This window comes from Myotis daubentonii, chromosome 1 (assembly GCF_963259705.1).
Source record: "Myotis daubentonii chromosome 1, mMyoDau2.1, whole genome shotgun sequence".
In the NCBI taxonomy this organism is placed as follows: domain Eukaryota; kingdom Metazoa; phylum Chordata; class Mammalia; order Chiroptera; family Vespertilionidae; genus Myotis; species Myotis daubentonii.
The window spans coordinates 233,144,198-233,160,957 of record NC_081840.1 but is presented as its reverse complement, the minus strand read 5'-3'; the positions used below and the strand labels follow the sequence as shown (position 1 = coordinate 233,160,957).

At 58.1% G+C, this 16,760-nt stretch overlaps 1 protein-coding gene across 1 annotated transcript in view; it reads right to left on the bottom strand.

Annotated features, from left to right (window-relative positions):
• POLN (DNA polymerase nu) overlaps positions 1-16,760 on the bottom strand; it is a 94,720-nt gene that overhangs the window by 11,194 nt on the left and 66,766 nt on the right. Inside the window, exons 15-18 of the mRNA XM_059677374.1 lie at positions 11,357-11,414; positions 10,088-10,165; positions 8,950-9,064; positions 4,363-4,445 (exon numbers count right to left, since the gene is read on the bottom strand). Of these exons, the coding sequence (XP_059533357.1) occupies positions 4,363-4,445; positions 8,950-9,064; positions 10,088-10,165; positions 11,357-11,414 (334 nt within the window). The remainder of the gene's footprint in view (positions 1-4,362; positions 4,446-8,949; positions 9,065-10,087; positions 10,166-11,356; positions 11,415-16,760) is intronic.

Genomic DNA, 16,760 nt, shown 5'->3' with positions numbered 1-16,760 from the left:
AGAGGGCTCTCGGGAGACGCGTGAGTTGAGGTCCAGTTGGCACCACTGGTCTCTCTTTTATTTTTATTTATTTATTTAAATATATATTTCTTTATTGATTTCAGAGAGAAAGGGAGAAGGAGATAGAAACATCAGTGATGAGAGAGAATCATGGACCGGCTGCCTCCTGCACGCCCCCCACTGGGGATCGAGCCCGCGGCCCAGGCCTGTGCCCTTGGCCGGAATCGAACCTGAGACCCTTCAGTCCGCAGGCCGACGCTTTACTCACTGAGCCAAAGCTGGCTAGGGCTCTCTCTCTCTTTTTTTTTTTTTTAAATATATTTTTATTGATGTCAGAGAGGAAGGGAGAGGGAGGGAGAGAGAAACATCCATGATGAGAGAGAATCATGGACCGGCCGCCTCCTGCACGCCCCCCACTGGGGATCGAGCCCGCACCCCGGGCCTGTGCCCCGACCGGGAATCGAGCCCTAACTTCCTGGTTCATTGGCTGATGCTTGACCACCGAGCCATGCTGGCCGGGCACCACTGGTCTCTTCTGATTGGTCAGGATGGTGCTGGCTTTGGCTTCCAGCTGAGTGCGAGGGCTGGCCCCCCGACTGGACCAGATGAACACGCGTTTACTCAGCAGCCCTGACTGAGTGCCTCCAGGTGCTGCAGGGGAAACCGTGGATGAGGCAGGTGCAGGCCCCGCTCTGGGCCCATCCAGCACAGCAGTCCTACCGGGGCGGAGGAGGGGGAGGAGGGGGAGGAGAAGGGAGGAGGAGGATGGAGGGGAGGGGGAGAAGGGTGGGGGAGGAAGAGGTAGAAGAGGCGGAGGAGGGAGGGGGAGGGGGAAAAGGGGGAGGAGAGGGAGGAGGAGGAGGGCAGGAGGAAGAGGAGGGAGGAGGAGGAGAGAGGGGGAGGGGGAGGGAGAAGAGGGGGAGGGGGAGGAGGGAGAAGGGGGAGGGGAAGAGGGGGAGGAGGAGGAGGAGGGGGAGGAGAAGGAGGGAGGGGAAGAGGGGGAGGAGGGAGCTCCATGGCCAAGCTAGGAGGACATGGGCCCAGGAGCTCCCTCCCTGGCGTTTTATGGTGAGACACATGCTTTGGTCCAGCTCAGCATTTGGTTCCACGGGATGCGGGTTTCTGGTGAAGCTTCTCTCAGCAAGGGCTGTGGTGGGACAGCACCCCGAGTGCCAGGGTGACACCCTGACTTTGAGCACAGCTTGCTGGGGGCAGGTGCTGTGGCCACAGGGACGCGGGTCAGAGCAGCTCCTCACTGTGGGAGGTTCTGTGGGGCCGGGGAAGCCCCTGGTCTGCAATGGCCCCATTTCTTCACTAGTCCCCACCCCTGAGGGCTGTTGGGGGGACCCATGAGCGGAGGCAGGGGACGCTCCCAGCAGATGGCCCTGCTTGGTGTCAGCGTGGAGCCATTCTCTCCTCTTTGTATTGATGGTCGACTAGAGAGAGACGTCCACTTGCTGTCCCACTTACTGGTCTCCCCATTAGTGGACGGAGACCAGACCAGCAACCGTGGCGAATGGGAGCAGCGCTCTAACCACTGCGAGCCCGGCCAGGCCCTCCCAGAGAGGGAGACTTTGCCTAGAGACGAGGAGCCGTGAGGACAGGTATGGGAGCCCGCTGGACAACAGGGTGATGGGCCAGGGCCGGCTCCAAGGGGCTACGTCATTGTGAGGGAGCCCAGAGCAACCAGCGGCTGAAGACCTGACTCCTGGGAGCATGACTGGAGCCAGGCGTGGGCCTGCTGCCTCTGCACGGGGCCGACGCTGGGGTCACACTAGGGCAGGGATGGCGAACCTTTGGAGCTCGGCGTGTCAGCGTTTTGAAAAACCCTAACTTAACTCTGGTGCCGTGTCACGTATAGACATTTTTTGATCTTTGCAACCATTTTAAAACAAAGACTTAAGTTTTTGATATTTATTTTATATATTTAAATGCCATTTAACAAAGAAAAATCAACCAAAAAAATGAGTTCGCGTGTCACCTCTGTCTGACACGCGTGTCATAGGTTCGCCATCACTGCTCTAGGGGGTACCCCAAGGGCCTCAGACAACAGGGTCCAGGAGCCACAGCCTGGAGGCGAGACCTGAAGACCAGGGAAGCCCTCACGGGCCTGGGACGGACTGGCCCTGGCGGCTGGTGCGTGCAGAGGCGCTGGAAGAAGAGAGTGTCTATCGAGTGAGGGTGACGGGGCAGATGTCGGCCAGGAAGAGTGGGAAAGGCTGGGGTGCCCTGTGCTTCACAAAGCTGGTCCCCGAAGAGAGCGATTCGGAGCCCTCCGTCCTTCCTCTCTGCCCAGGCCCGCCTGACTCTTCATCTGGCTGGAAATGAAAAAAACTCCAAGTCCCTTTAGGGCTCACGGGTACATTACATTGGAATAAGCCACCTATAACTGTTCCTATGACGTTCCAGCCACCGCGCTCGGCTGCGGCTCTGTAGGAACCTCCCCTGGCTTTCCGACAGGAATGGGATGGTGGCTGTAGACGTGCAGGCGGGTCTGGCCAGGTGGGGCCTGGGGTCTGCCTCAGCCAAGACCTCCCTCAGTCTTATCTGCTGTTAAGCCCACTCAGTGAACGTCTTGTTTCTGAGATTGCAGTTTTCAGTTTTAGAATTTCCATTTGGTTATTTTGATTTTCTGAGATTTCCTAATTTTCATTCATTATGAGCATCTTTTCCTTTACATCCTTGAGCACAGTTATAATAGTGGCTTTAAAATCCTTGTCTGCTAATTCCAACATCTGGGTCATCTCAGGATCGGATTCCACGATTGCCTTTCCTCTTGAATACGGATCAAGTTATTGCTTTTTCGTGTTTAGTAATTTTGGATTGTATCCTGGATATCGTGAATGATATGTTGTAGACACTCTGAATTCTGTTTTTCTCAGGGGTACTGTTTTTTAAGGGGGGGCAGTTAATTTGGCTAAAGTTAAGCTTTAAACGGTCCCCCCTGCATTGGGCTGCAGCTAAAATCTCAGCTCGTTCCTTTCGCGTGGCTGGGTTGTTTGGTCTGACTGCTTAGGGTCAGCTAGAGATTGGGCGGAGCTCACTCAGAATTTGGTGTTCCTCTGGCTTTCTTCTGAGGTTTCCCCTTCACTTTCCAGATTCCCTGGTTGCTCCAACCTGCCTTCCGGTTCTTCACGCTGGTCAGGTTTCTACCAGAGTCTCAGCCACCCATCGCGCCGTCTCGCTGGCAACTCTTCCTCCTTCGCTGTCTCCAAGGAGGAGCCCCCACGGTGCAGACTCTGCCAAGGCTGGGAGGCCCAGGCCGGTGCTGAGGCTGCCCCTCAGAGCTGAGAGCCGGCAAGAAAGGGAGGCCGCCAAGTGCTCCCCCCGTGCAGCCTCCACTGAGACCAGGGCCCTGGGACACCCAGCCAAGCTGTGCCCGGACTCCTGACCCACAGACGCGGTGAGACCAGTGGTCAGGCACGCTGCTCCAGGGCGGGGATCTGAGAAGTGACGGAGCTCTGTGGACACTGGGGCGAGGGGTTCCAGCAGACGGCAGAGCCCCGTGGGGAGCCAGCCTCTGTGAGGGGGTTCCCGCCCCGTCACAGCAAGTCACCCGAGGCCCAGGCGAGGCACTTTGGTGGCCCACGTGGAGTCGATATTCTCGCACTGGCCGCCTGTTCGGTTTTGCTGCCTTTCCTTCTGTGAGCGAAGGTTCCCGCGGCCGGAGGGGCGCTCTCCCCGGGTCTGCGGAGCCCGCTGTGCACACAGAACTGACCCAGGGAGGAGGCCCGCATAGGCCTGGCCAGCAGCCACGTGGGTCTGCCCTGGAGAGGGGCCGGCTGGACACAGCCACGTGGGTCTGCCCTGGAGAGGGGCCGGCTGGACACAGCCACGTGGGTCTGCCCTGGAGAGGGGCCGGCTGGCCACAGCCACGTGGGTCTGCCCTAGAGAGGGGCCGGCTGGCCACAGCCACGTGGGTCTGCCCTGGAGAGGGGCCGGCTGGCCACAGTCTCTCCCGAGGGGCATCAGGCTCCCCTGATTCTGTGACCGAGAGGGAGAAAGGAATTTAAGAAGCCCAGACAGCCATGGTCAGAGAGTCAAAAGGACAGGCTGGGAGGGAGAGGGAGGGGAGCTGGGCCCTGGGCTCTGGGGAGGGGGAGGAGGGGGAAGGGGGCTCCTTGAGCAACTCAAGGCACAGAAATGGCCCCAGCACAGCTGTGGGCCCTGAGACCCCTCCCGCTGGGTGGCTGGGTGCCCCCACTTCCGGGCCTGTTCCGCCTGAAAGGCTGGCGTAGCACCGAGGGAGCTGTGGCTGGAGTGTGTGAGGACCAGAGGGACTCACTAACTCAGCCGTGGGCTGAAGAGGATTCCTCGAGGGCAGGGCCATGTGTGAACGCAGCCACGAGCGAGCACGCCTACCTGCTCCGTACACCACGGCGTACACCACCCTCTTGGTCTGCTCCCTGTCTGTGTGAGTCACACGCTCTGCGGGGATGTCCTTCCTGCGTGGGAAGAGGGCCCGCTGTCAGGCACTGGCACCCTTGGGGCCACGAGAGCCCCCCCCGGCCCCCCCCCACGCGGTTCTTCCTCTGGAGGCTCTTCACCTGCAGCCGCCTTCATGCGGGGGGGGGGGGGCTCTTCCCCTGCAGCTCCTCTCAGCCCGACCCGGGCGCATGGGAGCACCAACCACATACACCAACGGCATCCCCAGGGAGTGGGCAGGGCTGCACCCGTCCCCCTGCAGGCCTCCAGCAGCTGCTGCCTGTCCCCCCGACGGAGGGGCTAAACCCTCAGACAGCGTGAGGGTCAGCTCAGCACCCCAGCTCTGTGGGCTGGACACGAGGACTTGAGCGGCCTCTGCACACCCAGGTAGGGACGCCAGGCAGTTCCTCTTACAGGAGGAGCCCAGCGGGAGGAGCTGGGAGCTGCCAGCCCTCGCTTCCTGCGGGCCCTGTGGTGCTCTCATCTCCCAGGGACTCTGCACACCGCTCCCGCAGCGGCCAGGGGTCTCAGTGAGTGAGTTCTGAGCCAGGCGGCCACGCAGGCCCCAGGCCGCCCAGAACCCACGAACACGCTTCCCTGCCAGGAAGCGGCTGGCGCTTCTGGCCCCAGGATGGCCGTGTGGGCGCTGGGCCGGAGGGAGGGCGGCCGGCAGCACCGCACGCTGTCCTATGGCTCAGTGCCTTTCTGGGCTCAGCTCACCGGTTTCCCAGGCAGAGCTGGTCCCGACAGCTGTGAGGACTTTCTCGTGTTCCCCTGAGGGGGCGGGGGGGAGGCCCCAGGGCTGCCTGCCTCCCATTTTCATGGCGGCCCTGAGCTCGGTGATTTTACCGCCTGATTTCCAAGCCCCGTCGCAGTTCTTCCTTCTTTGTCCTTTTCCTGCTGCTCGACTGTTTTGCCCGGTTGTCTACCTCACCTTAAACTTGGCACTGTTAATGGCTGCGTTTCGAGAATAAACAAAACACACCCTCGCTCAGAGCAAATGCACGTACATGACAAGCCTGTGTCAGCAGCCACTCTGCATGACGGCCACACGCGCTCACCTGCTGTGCTGACGGACACGCAGGTTGTCCCGCCCCCCACTGCTGTGAGGGAGGCTGCTGTGAGCACGTCAGGTTTTTAAAATCCTCACCCAACGGTGTGCTTGTTGACTTGAGAGGGAGGGGAAGAGAGAAAGAGAGAGAGAGAGAGAGAGAGAGAGAGAGAGAGAGAGAGAGAGAGAGACATCGATGTCTCCCATACACACCCTGACTGGGATCAAGCCTGCAACCGAAGTATGTGCCCTGACGGGGATTTGAACCCTCAACCTTGCAGTGTGTGGCACGACGCCCCGGCCAGGGCTGCGGGCAGGTGTCTGTGGACAGGAACGAGGAGGGACTGGCTGGGTCGTGTGGGGACTCTAACTCCCCTGGGGCCGCCAGCCTCTTCTGCAGCGGCCACGCCATCGGATCCCTGGTGCGTGCGAGACCCGGCGGCTCTGTCTCCCAGGAAGGCAGGAGCCAGGCGCTCTGTCCTCCGATCCCCGCAGACCCTCTGGAGGGCGATCTGATGCAGCCGCAAGGATGCTGCTGGGCCGTGGGGCTGCTGCCCGTGGCCATGGGAGCCTGGCCGTTGCCTCTGGGGCCCCGGGAGGAAGCGGCCTGATGGTAGATTACGGCCTCGGGTCACGAGTCAGGCTGTCCACTCCTCAGCCTCTGGGCCACTCAGTTCCAGCCAGAGGGGGACCCTCGCTGCCCTCCTCCCCCACCTGCCCCCATGGCACCTGCCCCTCCCCATGCTCACCCCCTGTCGGGCCGGTGAGCGTCAGGCCGGGGCTGCTGGGGGACAGTGAATCAGACAGGTGCATGAGCGGGGCACGCACACACACGTGTGGCTATGTCAATGCGAGGGCAGTAACGAGGGCGACAGTCCCCATTCGTTGTCATCCGCAGGTCTGCCCAGACCCCCTCTGCGCTCGTCCTGTGAATGTAACTGCCCGGCTCCCACTGGATGTCCCACTGACTCCCTCGTAGCTGCTGCCCTCCCTGACACGCCTCCCCTCCGCACACGTGCACTCAGACCCTGGGAGGAGCCGGGTACCCTCCCCCTGGGCCGCAGGGACCCCTCTGCCTTCCCGCCTCACAGCCAGCCCATCTCCACTCGGCAGTGGACAGCCCTCCATAAAGACGCGGCGGTCCTAACTGCTCTCCGCTCCCTCCCCAGGTCCCCTACAATGAAGCAGAGGAGTGAAAAGGAAGAAATCCAGAGAGGAGGGCGGGAGGGCCTCCAGCAGGCGGGCCAGCTGGGTCCTGAGAGAGAGGGGGGGGCAGGGCTGCGCAGGGCTGACCCGCCTCTGAGAGCTCACACAGGCGCCCAGGCGGCAGCCCGGGGAGCGGGCGGCTGGGAGGGGATGTCAGGCGGAGCCCGAGGCAGGAGCGAGCCGTGGGGTTCCCAGACTCGCCCAGGCTCAGCGAAGTCCCGGCCCACGGGCGATGAGGATGAGGATGAAACGAAGGAGAGGATTCTCTCCTGCAGCTGGTGGTCCTGGAAAAGGGGCCTCTCTGTTTGGGTGCTCCGGGGTCCCCCGGGCGCTGAGCCCAGCAGCTGGGTTATTCTGAAGGGAGGGCACAGGCCAGCCATCTCGCCTCACTCTGAATGGTGAGCAGAGACCCAGAGGCACCCCAAGGTCTGAGCCCTCCTCTGTGGGTGTCCCCAACTCCCAACGCCCCTCAAACTGTGGAGCCTGGCAGCGCATCCCCCTGCAGGAACGGGGCTCTGGTGCTGAGCTCCCAGCAGACCTGAGCTGGAACTTCATGGGACAGCTGGGGGCAGCGCTGCTGAGAACGGAAGCTGCCAGCCTGTAGCTGGGGGGGGGGGGTGCTGCACCCCGTTCCCAGGCCTCCCACGCGCCAGCTCCAGGCGCTGGCATAGCTCTTCCGCCCTCGCACCTCCACCTCACACTCGGCCTGGTCACCGCCTCTCCCGCGGTGCGAGCCTCGCTCTCCCCTCTGGCCCCATCAGTGGAGCGGGAGGTGCTTGGACCCCACGCCGACATCTCTCGCATGGGTCCCTGCGTGGTGCCTCTCGGTTTGCCTAACCCCTGCGGTGCCCAGGTCCTGGGGACCGGACCCCCAGGCGGCTCTGGTGTCCACCAGCCTCCCCTGGATGAGGCCCACGGGGCACCAGCAGGCCCGAGGGTGTCCCAGGCTCCAGCTGCCCAGCCCTTCCTGGTGACACAGGCGGCAAGATGTGTCCCTCCAGGTGCTGCCCTCACCCTCCTGGGCTCTGCTCTCAGGGGCACAGCCCAGTGCGCTCTGACTGGGATGAGGAGTGATGGCTAGTGGATCTGGGCTGTCTTTGGGGTGGAATGTTCTAGAATTAGACAGTGGTGCTGCAACACCTTGCGTGTGCACTGAAAACCACTGAATTGGCGAGGGCTGAGCCACACAGACGTTCCGGCAGAGCTTCCCAAGCCCTCAGGGGGGAAGGCCTGAGTGGGCGTGGGCCGGGCCAGCCCAGTGGTGGAGAGGGTGGAGGCAGTGACGGGCAGAGTGGCAGCACCTGCACTGGACAGAGGGGCATGTCCCGCCTCAGAGGGCTCCCAGCCTCCATAAGAGACAGTGATGGTGAGAGGGGAGTGTGGGAGGAAGTGCAGGCTGAGAGCACAGAGGACAGCCTCCTGGAGCTATGCCTCGAGCATCCTGCAGGTGAGGGGGGATGAGAAGCTGGGGAGGGGTGCGGAGCTCCACAGAGGGAGCGGGGTGCGGGGAAAGGCCGAGGGAGAGGGGTGCCTGCAGCTGCTAGGGGGGACCGAGCCCACGTGGCCCTCTGCTTCCTGGGGCAGAACCTGACTTTGTCCAGGCAGTGATGCGCCTGGCCGTGGTGAGAAATGACGCTGAGACTCTGTTCTGGAGCATTCCCCTCCCAGCCTCTCTTGCAGCTATGTCAGCTGACAGCCCGTTCTGGAAGTGAAGTGCAGTGGGCGGGCGCTGGGGAAGGGCTCTTACCCTCCTGCCCCAGGGCGGATGTGGGAGGAGCCTGCACCTCCGCATTCCACACCCAGGAAGAGCCAGCATCCCAAGGATATCGACCCAGAAAGCACAGGCCGTGGGTGCCACTGCTGAGCTGCCCAACAACACCCGAGGCCATCTGCCTCTGCCATGTGTGAGTCAGGGGGGGGCAGGGACTGCCACAGGCAGACAGCGTGCTGGCCCCCTAGGTGGGGGTGGGGCAGCAGTAACGCAGCCTGCGCACTGCCACTCATCTAGAGGGAACCCGTGACTCGTGTTTTTAATTTTTCCAACATTTTGATTACATTCTTTAGCAATCGCCTTCTCTTTTAGCAGCAAACAGTTATCAGTTTTCATAATTAGCAAACTCTTGGCATCCTAGTCATCTACTCTTCAAGATTAACCACTAGAGAAAAAGGTAATTTCTTTCTTATGAAAATAGCCTCAGAATAACTCCAGGCTTTTAAAACGCAGGCATTCCTGCAGATCTGATACTATTGGGAGCTCGGTATCTTACCACTGTGAAGTCAGGGTGGAAAAGACATCGTCGCTCTCAGGTTCCTGGAATAGCTTCAGAAGCTCTGGGTCCCCAGATAAGTGTGCAAGAATGCGCAACTCAATCTGCGCAAAGTCTGAGAAAAAGTCTGCGTTAGCCGGAATCCACCAGCAGTGTCCCTCCTTGCTGCTGCCCCCGGCCCAGCCTCACCCCCACCTCGACACCAAGGGACCGCCCCTTCCCCCTGGCCGCCCTGTGTCTGCGAGTCCAAGAGGCCCTCTGCGTCCGTGAGGCCGGCAATGCCTCCGCAGGCGGGCTGCGTTCATCCACCGCTCATTCTGAACATGAGAATGTCAGAAAGGGCCTACTATGTGCCAGGCTGGGCGCTGGCGAGCAACACAGACCCGTCTCTTTCCTCATGTAGCTCTGGGAGGGGATGGGGGTGCGCTGGGTGAGATGAAAGGGCAGCGGTGGGTGAGGAGGGAGAGGCTGCTGTGAGAGGCGGTCAGCGTGCACCTCACAGACCGGGACCTGAGCACAGGCACGGGGGTGGGGGTGAGGGTGGGTGAGGGGGGACGGGGATGGGGCGGGGGGAGCGAGGAGGGAGCAAGATGCGCTTGGGGACGCGGGTTCCGGGGTGAAGGACAGTGGAGCCGCCCCCATGGCCAGGATGATAAGCACAGAGAGGAGGGGGCAGACGGGGTGGGGACCTGGAGGGCTATTTGAGATCCCGACATGGTGCCGTGAGGGCCCCGGAAGCAGACGTATTTACTGTGCCTGAGAAACCCTTGCTTCATATTAACATTCGCCTTAGGGTTTATTTTAGAGAATGAGTTTTAGCCCAGCTGGCGGGGCTCAGTGGTTGAGCATCGACCTAGGAACCAGGAGGTCATGGTTGGATTCCCGGTAAGGGCACATGCCCGGCTGTGGGCTCCATCCCCAGTGCGGGGCGTGCAGGAGGCAGCCGATCCATGATTCTCATCATTGGTGTTTCTATTTCTCTCTCCCGCCCCCTTCCTCTCTGAAATAAAAAGATAAACATATAAAAAGAATGAGTTTTAGAAGCACCTTTGAATTATTCAATTTGTAAACATTTTAACTGTGTGAAAGGCACAGGGTGAGCTACAGCGACCGCAGCGCCTCCACCTGGTCTCCATACCTGCCGCCAGGAAGGTGTGGCCCCTGGCGGAGACGAGCATGGTCCTCGGGGAGATGGTGAGGGCGGCCTCTTCCTTCCCTGGATCGGGGTGCAAGGCACTTGGTGAACTGCTCACGGGCTGATCTGCAGCTCGTCCTCAGACATTACTTTACCATCATTCTCCAGTCCAAGGAGTCTAGATTTTGCACTTTGAATATTTTTAATAATGTAATTAAAAAATATCTTATCATTATTGAAAGCAAATCGATGTCCTATTAAACTTTTCTGTTCTGTCTGGGCTTCCCAGTGAGGAAAAGGGCCAACACTGATGCTTAGATGTGGCCCATTGAGAGCAATCTGAGCCCTTGCCGGCTTGGCTCAGTGGATAGAGCGTTGGCCTGCGGACCAAAGGGTCCTGGGTTTGATTCCGGTCAAGGGCACGTACCTCGGTGGCAGGCTCCTCCCCGGTCTGGGCCCTGGTGGGGGCGCCTGCAGGAGGCAACCAATCCATGTGTTTCTCTCACATCAATGTTTCTCTCTGTCTTTCCCTCTCCCTTCCACTCTCCCTAAAAATCAATGGGAAAATATCCCCGGGTGAGGATCAAGGCGCGCGCACACACACACACACACACACACACACACACCACACATGCGCGTGCACGCACACACACACACCACACGCGTGTGCACGCGCGCACACACCACACGCGTGTGCACGCACATACACCACACGCGTGTGCGCGCACACATGCACACGCACGCACACGCACCACACACGTGCACACACGCACATGCGTACACGCGCACACACACACGCGTACACACACATGTGCACACACACACACGCGCGCGCGCGCGCGCGCACAGGGCTGCTGCATTGTGCCCCGCCTGCCGGCGGCAGTTCCCCAACAGGAGCGACGCGGTTCAGCTTTGACCGTTTCTGTCTTAGAAATGCCACCGTCATGACAGTGGGGCACGGAGAAGGAGCTGCTCGCCCGCTTTACAAACAGCCCCTGAGATTTCCAGACTTGCACACGTGCGAGCTCCTGGCTGCTTTTCCTTTCCTGGGAGCTGGTAGGGGGAGCTGGGAGCAGGGCACTGCTTCCTGTATAATTAGCATCTACTTGAACTTGTAAACTGCCAGAAGGGAGGTGCCCTACCACTTCAGCCTGCTTTACTCTTCACTGTACATTAGGTCCTGGCTGCGCACACAGAGGAGAACCTGGGGGCAGCGACAGGGAAGCCGTCGCAGACGCGGAGACTCCAGCCACGTGGAAAGGAACGCCTTACCTTTATAATTCCGAGGCTTAGTGATCTGAACTGGGTTTTTGGAGATGCCTTGGATATTCTGTTAATAATAAGAGAACAGCTTTAGCGGAAATGTTTTCATTAAATTAATCTGTACATTTAAGGGTATTTGAACTGTGTCACATTTTATTAAACATTAACAAAATAGGCCCGGCCGGTATGGCTCAGTGGTTGAGCAGGAGGTCACGGTTCGACTCCCCGTCAGGGCACATGCCCGGGCGCGGGCTCACAGGAGGAAGACATTGATGTGTCTCTCTCATCAATGTTTCTCTCTCTCTCTCTCTCCCTCTCCCTCCCCCTCTGAAATCAATCAAAATATATTAAAAAATGTTTAACAAAATAACTTATGCCAGTGTATTATGCATTACCATGTGACCTCAACTGCCTGATACTGAAACGCCATTCTGGTGGGACCCACTGAGTGCGCACAGCGAGTGTGAGAGCAAGGCTTTGTGGCTCCAGCCGGTGGCCCCGTCAAAATCAGTGCAGTCATTCTGGCAGCAGCAGCCTGACTTATGAGCTTAGAGACGTAAAAACTCCTACATAATTTGCTGAACATAGGCTGCTGTGCAATTTGTCCATTTATTTCCCTTTGTTAACATATTTGAAGATGGAAAGTCTGGTCTCTCCGCCCTGACCTGCCCCCTCGGGTGCTCTTGGCGCTCGGCCCGTACGCGGCCTTCGCACTTGCAGCCCTGGCTGGTGACGAATGTGTCTGTGCCTGTCACAACGTGGGCGACAGCGACAGGGCACAGCCTGGCACTGCCTGGCTGGCCTCCAGCCGTGGCCACTGTCCTGACCGCGAGAATGTCTGTCACATTCTCCTTTCGGCCGCTGTCTGCTCATGGAGCTCCTTCGCAGTAGCTGGTCCTGACTCCCTGACTAGTTGGGTCACCTGTGCCACATGCGAACCGCTGACCCCTCAGACGACACATACTAAGGCCCGCAACCCTGGGTGGGGAAAGGCAGGCTTGCCATGAGGATGGCAAGGTCCCCGAGCCTGGAGGAGAAAGCTGGGCTCTCAAGTCTTCCGTACGTTAGAATCACACGACCCTTTTAAATGTTAGCCGCACCCAGGGATATGTTTTTATTGATCTTAGAGAGAGAGGAAAGAAGAAGGAGGGAGGGAGGAAGGGGGGAGAGAGAGAGAGAGAGCGAGAGAGAGATAAACATCAGCCAGTTGCCTCCTGTACACACCCTGACCTGGGTTCAAACCCACAACCCGGGTATGTGCTCTTGGCCCTGGGTATGTGACTGGAATCAAACCCATGACCTTTCCAGTCAACTGAGCCACACAGGTCAGGGTGAATCACATGATATTAAAAAAATACCAAATATTTACACGCTAAGCTCCTAATAGAACAGACGACAGAAAACAAGAGCCGCTTCCCTGGCCGGGTGGCGCAGTGGTAGAGCGTCGTCCTGATGCACCAAGGTTGTCAGCTCCATCCCTGGCCAGGGCACATACAAGAATCAACCAATGAAGCCATGAATAAGCAGAACAACAAACCTCTCCTTCTCTCCCCCACCCTCTCTTTAAAATCAATTTTAAAAAGTTTTTTTGAAAAGAAAGAAAGAGCCGGTGAAGCTGAAGCGAGATCAACAGAAGCTACCCAACGGAAGGAGAGAAGAAATCCTGGGGGAGGGCCAGCGCCCCGGGGCCTGCGGGCTCGCAAAAGGACAACAGCGCGTCATTTCCGCCCCCGAGGGAGAGAAACATTTGTGCACAAAAAAATACTTGAAGAATAACGGCTCAAAATATCCCAAATTTAGTGAGAGACCTATTTTTCAGACTCAAGAGGCTGAAAACCTAAGCAGAATACATTAAAGGGAACCTGGGCCCAGCAGCATCATAATCAAACTGCTAACCATCGGAGATTAAAAACAATCTTGAAAGCAGCCGGAGCAAAGGGCACAGCAGCGCCGGGCCTCGCTGTGCGTGACGGCGTCTCAGCAGACGCGGGGAGAAGGAACTGTCAACCAGAACTTGCTCTGCGCAAACTTTATGCTCCGGGAATGCAGGTAAACGGAAGGCATTTTAATGAATAAAATGAAGAGCATCGGCCTCACAGGACCTGCTCTAAAAGAAGGCTTATGGCCTGGCCAGCCTGGCTCAGTTGGTTGGGCTTCGTCCGGTGCCCCAAAGGGTTTCCAGCTGATTCCTGGTCAGGGCACATGCCAGGTTGTGAGCTCGAGCCCCAGTAGGGGGCGTGCCGGAGGCAGCCGATCAATCGTTCTCTCATCTCATCGTTCTCACATCATTGATGTTTCTTTCTCCCTTCCTATCTCTCTCTAAAAAAAAAAAAATCAATAAAAAATCTTTAAAAAAAGAAAAAGGAAAAAAAAGAGGTAAGAATGATCAATTACAGGAATAAAAGAGGTTATTACTATATGTCACACGGACATTAAGGATAGTAAAGCAATACCTTGAGCCATGATATACCCATAAGTTCAACAGCTTAGATGAAGGGGGCCAATTCCTTGAAAGACACAAGCTGCTAAAATTCACTCAGGAAGAAATAGAAAATCTGAATAACCTGCATCTGTTACAAAAAATTGGCTTTGCAGTTTAGAACCTTCCCACCAAAAGACAGACGAACAAACAAAAAACCCAACCCCCAGGCCCAGATAGTTTCAATGGTGAATTCTACCACAGACGTAAGGGATAAATAATACTTATTCTGCATCATCTCTACCAGAAAACAAACGAGGAGGAAATTCTAAGTCATTCTGTGAGGCCAGTAATACCCCAATAGCAAACCCAGATAAAAACATTCTGAGAAAACTACAGACCAGTGTCCCCCAGGAATACAGACACCAGCTATCCTAAACAAACGTCAGCCCGCAAATCAGCAACAGCAACAACCCAGCACGACTGAGGGGGGTTCATCCCACAGCCCAGCCGGGGCTGGTTCCACATTTGAAAAATCAATCAATGTTGTTCACCATCTAAACAGTTGAAAGAACATTCACGCGGTCATCTCAGTAGATGCAGAAAAAGCATCCGACAACACCAAGTGTCCGTTCACGATGAAGCCCCTCGGCAGAGCGGACAGAGGGAGGCCCAGCAGGATGAAGAGGGCGCACAAACCTAGAGCTCACACCGTCCGCAAGGCCATGGCTCCACGTTTCCCCTGAGGATCGATCGGAAACGGGCCTGCGAGGGCCTCAGCGGAGGAGGCCTCCTCCGACGCTCCCGGGAGCTGCATGGCGACACAAGTTCATCTCCGCTGGAGAGGAACAGAGGAGGGATCCCCAGGACCTGCCGGGACAGGACGGGACGCTGCGGCAGAGCGCTGGGGGGGGGGGGGCACAAGCTGGGCCGGCCTGTGACTTAGCCATCAGATCAGACTCACACTCAGCCTCCACACAATGAACACTGACACACCACACCAACCACTGAGGCAATTCCTTCACCAATGAGCACAAGCGGTGAGGACTAACATGCTTTCCTCCCAACAACACATCAGCGATATTTAACACTCGCTAATTCCGATTTCAGTCTCCAACCTTCTTCCTTCCCTCGAGAACGCTGAGTGACTGTGTGTCACATGGCGGACGCTGTTCATTCCTGGGACAAACTGGGCCGGCGACTCCGGGAGCTGCCGCGGGCGGAAGGCCTTCACGGAGCAGCGGACGTGACCGGTCACCGAGGATGCTGGGGGTGCACAGCGGCAATGCAGCGGCCACAAAGGGAGACGGCGAGGCGAGGACAGCGAACCAGGGCGCAGAGCGGGCGCCTAGACACAGGCCACGCCTCCATCAGAAGACTGAGTCACAGCCAGCAGCCACCCACATGGAAAGCCCTCCGAGCGCTGCCTCCCATCTACAAAAGGCAAATTCAGGGGGATTACAAACCGAAGCACAAAGCAAAACTCGGAACTAGGACCAGGGAACAGAGTATCGTTATGCTTCCCACGGAAGGAAGAGTTCCTGGAGTAAGACACCGAAGAGCGCAAGCCATGACGAAAGGACGACATGTGGCGTAGAGCAGAAAGCACCGGTAACCGAGGGACGCAGAACGCAACACGGGAGAAAACCTGAAGCCCGACCAGAGACGGCAGGAGGTCCTAATATATAAAACCCTGGGTCCGCCGGGACCAGAGGCTCGCCCAACCGGAAGTCAGTCCTGCAGTCAGCGCTGGGTTGGCGTGGCGACCCAGCACTGACTGCTGCAGCGGCAGGTATGGTGACCCAGCACTAACTGCTGAGGGGGCTGCGAATCAGACCCAGAGAGGCCTGAAGGGAGAAGCAGTGCCTGATTCATTGCCTGTGTGGCAGCTGTTGATCAGCACTTGCCTCTCTCTTTCTCTCCGGGCCAGCAGCCGTGCCTCCATGTCTCTCCAGGCCTTCACCCGGGCTGCTGATCAGCCCCGCTTTTCTGATCAGGCCCCGTTGATAGGCTCAGAGACGCTGACTGGCATAGAAACTGACCAATCAGAACCAAATCTGGGTGAAGTCTGAGGAACCAATGGCTGCTTTGGAGGGCAGCTGGGGGCAAGATCAGGCTGGCAGGGGAGGGCTATTGGAGGTGAGACCAAGCTGGCAGAGGAAGGCAGTTGGGGGCAACCAGGCCTGCTGGGTAGGGTAGCTGGGGGCAAGATCAGGCCATTGGAGAGGGCCGTTGGGGGCAAGATCAGGTCGGCAGGGGAGGGCAGTTAGGAGTGATCAGGCAGGCAGGCAGAGGCAGTTAGGGGCAATCAGGCAGGCAGGCAGAGAGGTTAGGGGCGATCAGGCAGGCAGGTAGAGAGGTTAGGGGCAATCAGGCAGGCAGGCAGAGAGGTTAGGGGTGATCAGGCAGGCAGGCAGAGGTAGTTAGGAGCTATCAGGCAGGCAGGTGAGCGGTTAGGAGCCAGCGGTCCCAGATTGTGAGAGGCAGTCAGACACAGCAATCGAGCCTAAACTGGCAGTCGGACATCCCCCAAGGGGTACCCGATTGGAGAGGGTGCAGGCTGGGCTGAGGGAATCTCCACCCCCCCCCCCCCGTGCACTAATTTCATGCACCGGGCCACTAGTATTTATATAAACGAACAAAAGAGTAGTGTCCATAATATATAAAGAGCATTTACAAATTAATAAAAGGCAAACCACTAAACTGAAAATGGGCAAAGGAGATAAACAGGCAAGTCACTGAAGAAACACAAATGACCAGTAAAGAGGAAAATGTACTTACCCCCGTTAGTAATGAAAAAATGCAAATCAAACCACAGTAAGATAGGAATTCACACTCATCAAACGAGCAACAAGTAAAATTCCATGGCACGTGTGGGGCAGCGAGAGCCGAGGGGCGCTGCAGGGGAGGGTGGGTGGCCCCCTGTGGAGAGCACCTGTGCCATCGCGGGCTGAGCACCACGTGCCCACGGCCAGGCCCTGCCGGGGACGCCCG